This window comes from Martes martes (genome assembly GCF_963455335.1).
Source record: "Martes martes genome assembly, chromosome: 6".
NCBI classification, from domain to species: Eukaryota; Metazoa; Chordata; class Mammalia; order Carnivora; family Mustelidae; genus Martes; species Martes martes.
Window position 1 is genome coordinate 94,928,734 of NC_137893.1, and position 11,263 is coordinate 94,939,996.

General features: G+C 35.9%; 1 protein-coding gene across 1 annotated transcript in view; it reads right to left on the reverse strand.

Annotated features, from left to right (window-relative positions):
- The window catches only part of MMUT (methylmalonyl-CoA mutase), a 37,228-nt gene extending 26,016 nt beyond the window's left edge, over nt 1-11,212 (reverse strand). Inside the window, exons 1-4 of the mRNA XM_080805804.1 lie at nt 11,110-11,212; nt 7,303-7,724; nt 5,609-5,976; nt 1,692-1,849 (exon numbers count right to left, since the gene is read on the reverse strand). Of these exons, the coding sequence (XP_080661930.1) occupies nt 1,692-1,849; nt 5,609-5,976; nt 7,303-7,684 (908 nt within the window). The 5' untranslated portion in view covers nt 7,685-7,724; nt 11,110-11,212. The remainder of the gene's footprint in view (nt 1-1,691; nt 1,850-5,608; nt 5,977-7,302; nt 7,725-11,109) is intronic.
- Nucleotides 11,213-11,263: the final 51 nt, after the last annotated feature.

Sequence of the window (11,263 nt, forward strand, 5' to 3'; positions counted from 1 at the left end):
GAATGAATCACTATCCAAAAATAAAATTCTTCAAGAATACCCAGCACGTAACTCAGGGGTCACCTATGAAGGGAATAAAACCACCAACTTGTTTTCTTTGGATAGCAAGAAAGTTTTCCTGTTTTTTTTTGGGGGGGGTATAGACATATATTTCTCCAATTGCCCTTAAACCCACTAATTCTTTTTATTTTATATCCTACAGCTGAGTTACACATTTAGTTTAGTTTACTTGCCTGTGCCTTGAGGCACAAAAGCTGTGTTTCCTTATATAAGACACGGTGAGCCTTAAGTAAAGAAACGAAAGACTAATAAAAATTCTTGGTATGCCCTTGGATGTTCTTAACATAGCTGTTCTCAAATATTTGTCTAGGATACCTTTTCATTCTTAAAAATTACTAAAGACCCCAAGTAATCTTTATTTGGATAATATCTATCAATATTTACATATCAATTCATTTAGAAACAACAATCATATAACATGTTAACATATGTAACATTTTTATGAAAAATAATTATACTTTGCTAAAATAAAAAATTATAATAAAACAGTTACTGTTTTACATTTTAGCAAAACTAATATGTGGCTTCAGGGAAGACATGTGGAGTCAATATCTGCTTCTACATTTAATCTGCTATAACATCACATATCATGTAGTTTCTGGGAAACAACACTATAGACTTTTGAAAGAATGGAGGTGAAAAAGGCAGATAAAGTCTTAATACAATCATGAAAACAATTTAACCTGAAAGACCCCAGGAAGGGTAGTGACCCTGAAGAGTCCTTGGACCACACTCTGAGAAATGCTGTCACATTATGTATATAACAGCCTCTGGTATAAAGACGTATTCACTAATCTATAAACAATCTGAGGACAGAAGTCATGTTTTTCATAAGTTGTTTCCCCCCCCCCCAGCACATAAACTGGTTCTCAGCCTAGAGCAAAACTTAGCAATTAATTGCTTAGCTGACCAATTTTTGATCACCAAATTTAAGTACTTCATAAACTTCAGTTAAGCTTTTCCATACTTCTTTTTTAAGATTTATTTATTTGAGAGAGGGAGAGAGCACAAGTAGAAGGGGCTGAGGAAAAGGGAGAATCTCAAGCTGACTCCGTGCTGAGCACAGAGCCCCACACGGGGCTGGATCTCAGGACCCCGAGATTACAACCCGAGCCAAAACTAAGAGTTAGATGCTCAAGTGAATGTACCACCCCCGCACCCCAAGCTTTTCTGTATTCTTCATACAACTTCATTAACAAGCTATTTTGAAACAGAAATGTTTTAAATAGCACTGTGCATTCCAAAACATTTATATTATGTAAGTGCAACAGAAAAAAAATAAAATAAGTGACTTACTTTTTTAAAATGGAAAATTAAAAGAATAAAAGCTAATATGCCTGAAATAAGATGTTTACAATTTTAATTGTCAAAATATGTCAGGTAATTGTGTTTTCTGAATAGCTGGAAACAAGATTCCTCTAACTTACCAAGAAGTAGTCAAATTTAATTCTGATTTTTAATCATCAACAGTATTGGCTTATTCTCTCATTATTACTCCAATAAAATGTAAGAGGATCAAATATAACATTTATAAATACAGATTTATTTTATCACTAGATCTACTGTACACTCATAAATTGGTCCTAAAAATTGTTTTACTATTAAGACAATCTCTGAGTCAATTTACTCACCTTGGTGCAAATTCATCAATTGTCAGACCAGCTTGGAGTCCAGTTCTACAGTATTCCAACCCATCAGCTATAGTATAGGCCAGTTCCAGAATGGCATCAGCCCCTGCCTCCTGCATATGGTATCCACTAATTGAAATTGAATTAAATTTTGGCATGTGCTACATAAAATATAAAAAAAAAATAACAGTGAATAAAAATTTTAAAAGGTTCTATTAAACCCATTTTCTAAAAGACCATTATTTTTAAATGATGTTCAACTTAGATATACAAAGTAGTCTTTAATATTAACTGAAAATATTTTTTTTAAATTTTTTAAAGATTTTATTTATTTATTTGACACAGAGAGAGAGAGATCACAAGTAGGCAGAGAGGCAGGCAGAGAGAGGGAGAAGCAGGCTCCCTGCTGAGCAGAGAGCCCAATGTGGGGCTCGATCCCAGGACCCTGAGATCATGACCTGAGCTGAAGGCAGAGGCTTAACCCACTGAGCCACCCAGGCGCCCTAACTGAAAACATTTAATGTTTACTTTGTTACATTTAACTCACTCCTCAATTTAAGTAGTGATTCAATGAACCCTCATAAAAATTACACTTGTTTTATTTTTCTAGTGAAAAAGAATCTGCACTAACCATTCTTTAGAGTCAAAGTTGAAGTTCTGTAATTAGTTAGCTGAGGTTAGGAATGCAACCTTTAGCCTGAGAACTGAATAAGACATCTTTAATTCCAAACCAATGACTCCTCACAAGGTCCTAAGATCTCCCAACTTTGGACTAATCTGCTGAAGATATATAAATTTAAGTTTTATTTCTTTACTTGAATGAAGTCATTGAAGATGAATAAGTACATGGTGGTGGGGAGGGAGAAAGAAAATGATTCAATCCTTAGTACTATAGTTCTAAGGATTAGTACTAAGTACTATATATTGAAACAAGGCAGGATAAAATATATGGCTTAACAATCAAAGATTTCAATTTGATTTAGTGACATTTTTAAAGATTTATTTATTTAAATTCAATTAACATATAATGTATTATTTGTTTCAGAGGTAGAGGTCAGTGATTCATCAGTCTTACATAATACCCAGTGTTCATTACATCACCGGCCTTCCTTAATGTCCATGCCCCAGTTACACCAGCCTTCTAACCCTCTCCTCTCCAGCAACCCTCAGTTTGTTTCCTATGCTTAAGAGTCTCTCACGGTTTGTCTCCCTCTCTGATTTCATCATTTTATTTTTACCTCTCTTCCCCTATGATCCTCTGCTTTGTTTCTTAAACTCTACATATCAGTAAGATCATATAACTGTCTTTCTCTGACGGACTTATTTCGCTTAAAATAAAAAATAAATTTCTGACTTTTAATGCTAAGCCTATCCTGGACAGGTTTTTTCTACCAAAATCACTAAGCCAATGGTATTTCAGGGGGCACCCGGCTGGCTCAGTGGATGGAACATGAGACTCTTGATCTTGGGGTTGTGAGTTTGAGCCCCACATTGGGTACAGGGATTACTTAGAAAAACAAAATAAAAAGATTGAAAAAAAGAAGATGGTATTTCCACCATTCTCCTAAAACTTTTTATTAGGTAGGGCACATATCACACATATTCTGCCAAGCCCCCAAATTATTATCCTTCCCAAGAGCTGGCCAAATATCAAATAATAAAAACTAGTTCACAGAAATCAATATGGTAAAAAAGAACATGGGCTCTAGAGTCAGAATGATCAAAGTCTAGCTGTGTCACTTAGCTAGCCATGTGACTTTAGGCAAGTTTCTCACCCTTGTTATTTCTTGGTTTCCTAAAGTATAAAATAGAAGTAATAACTATGCCTTCCTTATGGAGTTTTGTAGGATTTAATGAAATGATTCACCTAAACCACTTAGCATTATGCCAGCATGTAATAAGTGTTACTTGTTGCTAATATATGTTATAGATCTATAATTTATATTTTGAATATTTTATTTATAATTAACCAAAAGCACCTAAAAAATGTTCCACAGCAAAAACAATAAGGGGATTGAATTCCATGGAATTGAGAGACTACTTGAATATATGCAATTTATAAATAAGAAGCAATAAAACAAACAGGTGCTTCTCTAGAGAGAGGAGTCCAGCAAAATTTCTTTAAAAATAATAGAAATACTGGAATATTGTAATATTATTCAGCCTTAAAAAGGAGGTTAATTCTCACATGCTATAACATGGATGAAACTTGAGGACACTATGCTAAGTGAAATAAGCCAGTCACAAAAATACAAATATTGTATGATTCCACTTAATGTAAGAGAGCTAGAGTAGTCAAATTCACAGAGCTAGGAAGTAGAAAGATAGTTTCTAGGAGCTGAAGGGAGAGGAGGTAGGGAGTTATTATTTAACAGGTACAGAGTTTCAGTTCTGCAAGATGCAAAGAATTCTGGAGATGGATGGTGGTGATGCTGCACAACAGTATGAATGTATTTAATGCCACTGACCTGTACACTTCAAAACAGTGAAGATGGTAGATTTTATGTTATGTGTATTTTGATACAATTAAATTTTTTTTAAAAAATATAAAGGTTGACAGTTCACAAAGTACTTCAGTATAACATTATTAGATCAGTATATGAAACCAGCACTTTTATCACTTGTGTGAAGGATTATATAAGGCAATTTCGAGCTTAAAGATGACATTAGGAGTTTTCAAAAGGTGAAATGCCAAAGTAGGTAACAGCACAAACTGTACAAATTGCTACTAGCTACTCAATTCTCCACTCTCCTCCCGTAACATCTGAATCATAAATGCAGAGTGCCACTGTACAAGGACTGTACTTCCATCTTCTCTCACTACTATGGGTGTCCACTGAGATACAACTGGGATTAGGGTTTCTTCCTTCTGGAAATTTACCTTAAATCAGAGGAGCTGGGTCCTTCTGCCACCTCAAACAAACATATCCAGCCCACCCACTTCCTCAATCCTAAACTGGTAACTTTTTTCGATTCCTATTTAGTTTAAGCTACTGCTATTTGTGTATATGCATTTGTCATATGCTGCAAAATGTAATCCTATGCATATGTTCTTGAAATTGAAAAGGGGGATAAAAATATACAATTCCATACAATACGGTTCACATAAGCAAATGAGATCTATGAAAAGCAATAAAACCGCTAAGCATAAAGGCTGAATATCAATGAGGAGAGTAGGCAATGCTTGCAAGAGCTCTGAGACAACAGCAATTATAAGAAGTAAAAGAGACTGAAAAAAAAAAAAAAGGTTTCACGGTGGAGGAGAGCTTGAGCCTTTGCCGTGAAATAATATAGTCTAATGTCAAGGTAGGTTAAGAGAAGGAGAGCATTGCCAGCAAGAAGCAAAATGTAAGTGATGGGGGAAAATACATAGTAATTACTCAGAGGAAGATGAACCTTTATTTCCCCATGGAAGGATTGCTATTAACATAGAAACACTATAAGATCCTTCTTTTCCCACCTAATTCAGGGGTGAAATACCAGGGACCTCACTATAGATGGCAGATACAAGTGATATCTTACTAAGCTGATATTTTGATCCCCTACTGTCTGGCACCAATGCATACTTCATAACTTCATACTTCATAACTAAGTATGAATTCTGGAAAGAAATAAAAAAAAGTGTAAATTATGAGCCCTCTTTGATTCTAACAATTATCAGAAGATAAAAATTTTAATAAAGAAAATACAGTAAATGTCTAATACCCAGATTCCTATAGATAACAAGAGTATAAAATGAGTACATTAAAAGGAAAAAAATACAAACTGACAACACACATACATATAAAACCTCCATACTAAAGTTTATAGTAAAATTATTATTCAGACTCACTTATCAAATTCAAATTAGGTTATGATATTTTATAAAAAATTCCTAAATCCAAAGAAGTAAAGCAAAACTTATAAGAAGCAGAAAATACCTGTGCTGTATATTGGAAGATGTCAGCAATAATTCTCATGGATGGTTCTGGAGGAAAAATATAAGTATTTCTGACCATAAACTCTTTCAGTATATCATTCTGGATGGTACCAGTAAGTTTCTCTTTAGGTACACCTTGTTCTTCTCCAGTTACTATAAAAGTTGCAAGAACTGGAATAACTGCTCCATTCATGGTCATGGAAACTGACATTTTTTCTAAAGGAATTCCATCAAAAAGAATTTTGGTATCTTCCACGGTGTCAATAGCAACTCCAGCCATTCCAACATCACCACGAACTCGAGGGTTGTCTGAATCATATCCACGATGTGTTGCCAGATCAAAGGCAACTGATAATCCCTGCTGACCAGCTAAATACATAAAGAAAAACAATTAGGATTAAGGAGTCTGACATCAAAGCAAACTGATTACATTAACACTACTAAAGTGCTGATTCATCTCATCATTGTATACTTTTATAACAGACATTTTTATACTCATACACGTCAAAACAAATTAATTAAAGTACTTCATTTCCTAAGCTATTTCCCATGTGGTAAAATGCACAAATTTAGTTGCAGAACAGAAAATATAAACCATCTCACTTTTCTCGGGTCTGAGGACTTTTTTCTTTTAACTTAGCATTTTTTTTTAAATAACTGAAAGTTTGTACCTCTTAATCACTTTCACCTATTTTGCCCTTATCTTAACAATTTCAGGTAGAAATATTTTTTAAGATTCTTGAAAAGATTTGGCTGTTTACAAATACTTAACATAATTTGGTATGCTTATTTATTTTCATTTTTGTATTTGATATGGTAATAACAAGATGTCTTGGCTCTTCAAATATTTTGGGAAACAGAATTAGGAACACCATGCCAAAAACTAAAATAGTCTAGACTAAATATAAGATCAATACTTCATGTGCAATATAAATTTATAAATCCTCAAATTTAGCATTCAAACAACATGCTTTTAATACACACCAGATAGAAGAAATAGTAGTTAATATAATTTTCTGAGACAAGAATGACAGACTGCACTAAATATATTTGTACATTATCATCTATTACTTTATTTGGGCATCTTTTAAGCCATTTTCCCCTTAAATTCCTATATTAACAATGCTGGTTAAAAGCTTCTCAAAGAAAAAAACCAAGGTCTGTTTTTATCATACAATTTCACCTAATTCCTTTTACATAATATGAATTTTTTAAAGATTTATTTATTACTTATTTATTTACTTGAGTAGGGGAGATGCTGCTAGTTTATACACTGATCTGACATTAGAGGTATATATTCCTGATAACCAGCAGAGTGTTACACTGAGAGGTGGAGTCTTTTAAGTAGACTCCGCACTGAGCGCAAAACCCGCCTGACACAGGGTTTGATCTCAAGACCCTGAGATCATGAACTGAGACAGAACCAAGAGTCGGATGCTCAACTGACATTGCCACCCAAATGTCCCCATAACCTGCATGTTAATTGTTGGCATTTAAGAATTTAACAACTTAATCTGGCTCACCCATCCTTTTGACCACGGAAGTTGAAAAACATTCATCTTTTTCCAAAGTATAGTCTTGACTACAAAATTATAAAGTGACTATCATCTTCAAACAGATTAAACAGTCTCCCTTCAAAAGAAGCCAAGATCAGGAAATGATTATAAAATACTATGTGTTGCATTAAAATCTCACCCTTAATATTGTCTTTATAGAACTTATTGCTTTCTTCCACAGTACTAAAACCAGCATACTGGCGGATGGTCCAGGGCCTAAAGGTGTACATGGTGGGATATGGTCCACGTGTGAATGGCTTCACTCCTGGAAGTTCTTCAGGAAAGTCCTTGGTATCCCTGCTAGAATATAAAGGCTTTATGGAGATCCCTTCTGGAGTGTGCCATGTTAAGTCTTCTGGGTTTTTGCCTTTCAACTGCTTTTTAGCCAGGGCAGCCCATTCTGGATGAAGGGGTTGTCGCTGATGTAGAAGTCGCCGCCACATAAGCCTGGATCCTGGTGACTCTTTGAGCTGCTTCAGGTGGTGTGGTGAAAAAAGAAGCCGAGTCTTAGCCCTCAACATGATGGAGCATGAAAAACACTCAAAAGGAACAAGAACTAGCCTAGAAAAAGAAGCAGAGTATACATGTATTTACAAAAGGCAAAATGGGAACTACTGGTGAGAAGGGAACAAAGGCGTTTTTTTTTTTTTTTAAAGATTTTATTTATTTATTTGACAGACAGAGATCACAAGTAGGCAGAGAGGCAGGCAGAGAGAGAGAGAGAGGAAGCAGGCTTCCCGCTGAGCAGAGAGCCTGATGTGGGGCTAGAGCCTGATGCAGGGCTCGATCCCGGGACCCTGGGATCATGACCTGAGCCGAAGGCAGACTTAACCCACTGAGCCACCCAGGTGCCCCCAAAGGCAGTATTTTAATATTATTTCATCCCTTCTCTTTTTCTGGTTTCTATACCTGATGTTTTAGAACTTTGGCCCCTCTTCCCCACAACCATTATCATTGTTCTAGTCTTCTTCCTCAATACTTTCTTGGCTGGTTTTACTGGATAGTGTTAGGCCCTCTAACCCATTTCACACACTGACACCAATGCAAATATGATCATGTCACATTTCACATTTCAAAGGTTCTGCATTATGTACAGGATAAAATACAGCCTCCTAATTTTTTCATTGAAAATATTTGTACACCTGTTTTATGACAGGCATTGTGTTGGGTGCTGGAGAAAAAAGTGGTGAACAAGACAAACAGGCATTCAAGGCCTCTATGACCTGATCTCTGCATACCTCTCAGCCTCATAACTGCTTTTGTCCTCTATACATTTTGTTCTAGAAATACTGTATAACCTACAGCTCCCTGCATATATCAAAGTTCTGCGACTTGCTCTTTCATCTACCTAGAATGTTTTTCTTCAGCTAATGTGGCTAAGGCATCATCTCCAATACACAGGGTTGTCTATGTGCCCAGCACTGCTGTATGAACTGTACACAGAGTAGCGATTTTAATCCTCACACCACTACCAAGACCAGTACTAATATTATCCCCATTTTACAGATGAGGAAACTAAGACACAGAAGAGTCAGCGTTCAAGAGTCCTTGAATTTAAATAATATACTCACAGCTTCTCCCTGAATTCACAAGTTGGGCTAAATGGGCTCTTCAGTAATCTATACCACAGCACTGTTTCTCTGTTTACACATCTGTCATCTCCCACACTACAATATATTAGAACATTGTTCTTTTATGTTTATATGAAATATATTTAAGATGCATTTTATATTTATACAAATATGTGTATAAAGTTTTATATAAATATATGTGTATATATTTTTCTGCTAGTTTATACACTGATCTGACATTAGAGGTGTATATTCCTGATCACTAGCACAGTGTTACACTAAGTGACTAGGTCTGATTTCATCATTTTACAGATATAGAAATTAAGATCCAGAGAAATAAAGGAATAAAGAAACTTAAACAAAATTCCATTCTTCATCTGAATTACTAAATACATGTCAGAGTCATACAGCCTCAACATATAGAGCCTAGTATTTTAAAAGATTTTGAGATGCAAATTCTATCAATATATTCATCATGCCATATAATGTATAAAGTAACAAGTAAAGTGAGCTTAAAACTGTATTTTCCATACCATCTCCTACCTATCAATTTAATGAAGCTTAAAGAAACATAAGAATACCCAACATTTGTTAGGGGATTATGAAACAAAAGACATAAACCATTGGTGGGAATATTAACTGCCTTTACTACTTTGGAAAGCAAATTGGTAGTATGTACAAAAAGTGTCAGAATGGATTATGCCCTTCCACTGAGGAACAACACTCCTGAGAAAGTTACTGTGTAAAAATAAATGTTTCCTATAGTTTTACTTGTAATAAAGAAAATCTAGAAACATCTTCAATGTCTAACAATGTAGGAATAAGTGAATAGTATATACAAGCGATAGAATTTTCATGTAGCTATTAAAATATATTTAGGAAATAGACAAAACTAATCTTTAATGTCAGAAGTCAGAAGAGTGGTTACTTATGGTGGCTAGTACAGAAAGGGAGTGAGAGGTGCTTTGAGGTGATAGTCTTCATCCAAATGTTAATTATAAAGATGTACTAAGTTTGTGGAAATTCATCAAAATGTACAATTGTGATATGTGCACTTATCTGTAAATATATTATACCTAAGTCAAATTTAAAATACGTTCTGCATAGTTTAAAAAGGAGATAGGCTCAAAAAAGTATTCAGTAAAAGAATCAGGATAAAACATTGTAAATGCAATATGTTCAACTGGGTAAAAAGTACACAGAACAAACTCTAAACAGAAATACAAGACAATTTCCATTACTCTTTTAAAGCTACTATAATTTTTATTCTATCATATCCACGGGGTCCTTGTCATCCATCTTCTTGCAAACATAAACTGCATGTACTAGCTTAAAAAGTAGGTGAGAAAAATAATACATGACTGAACCATTACAGTGTTTTGTTAAATTCGTAGACAGGACATATTACACTCATCTACACAAAATACTGGTTCCCCAAATCTGGACAAATGATAGGAAAGAGCCCTCTATTAGGTGACTTCTGGAAAATCACATGGCAAATTGGAAAAGGCAGAAAATAGCATTTTAGGTAAGAACACAACTATTGTTGGTAGCAACAGGACTTCTGAATTTTCTCAGAAGATCCATGAAAATGCTTCAAGTATCCAAAGAAGCAAAATGTAAAAAAAAAAAAAAAAAATAGTTACTGACGATTAGAATGTGTTAAAGAATAATGATGAAGCCCACGCCCACAGTCCCCCAAAATATGGGTAAAATACCTACAGTTCTGAATCAAATAACCTTTCAAATAATGTGGTTTCACATTAATACTGCAGGAAAGGTTAGCCACCTCCAGTGTTCAGCCAATGTGGGTTGGAGATGACAACATCTTGAGCTCTTTCAAATTAAAACAGAACAAGTTAGTAATTTAGTTATATGTCAGTTTAGACCTGTTTTTCCTATTTTACCTTTCACCCTTACCCCTACCTGTATACAGAAAGTCACCTTCAGTCCTGCCACCTCTTACCAAAAAAAAAAAAAAAAAAACTCACAGAAACAAGAGCCGCAGCCTAGAGCGGAGGCGGCTGTGGAGCCTGAGCACCCTTGTGTAATCTTGCAAGCCCACTCTGCCTAGCGGAACCTTGGGGTGTTGGGGTGACCAGGGAGGATGGCGACATGGCCTCTGAGGCGAATCTTCTTTCCAGCAGTACTTCCCAATTCCCATACACCACGCTAAAAGTGAGAGGTCGGTGGAGAATCTAAACCCAAGGAGAAGGTAAAGGAGGGCTGGGTGCCGACACGGTAGGAAGCTAAGTAAGGAAGTTGGGAAGAGAAAAAGAACAGGCTCAGAGGACAGGGTAAGTGGGGAGAGAGGAGCCAGAAGAATGGAGAGAACTGAAGGACTGACGTATCCCGAGGTGCACAGTCTTACTCACTGGCCGACCTGTCTTGACCCTCGGCTGTGGGAGACAGCGGCTGGACTTCGAAGACTCAAACCCTGCGAGGGGGAGGTCCACACAGCCCAGCTCCCCACAGAGCTTGCGCAAAAGCCAGCGCAGGAGTCAAGGGGCGTAGGCCGACAACGCCCTC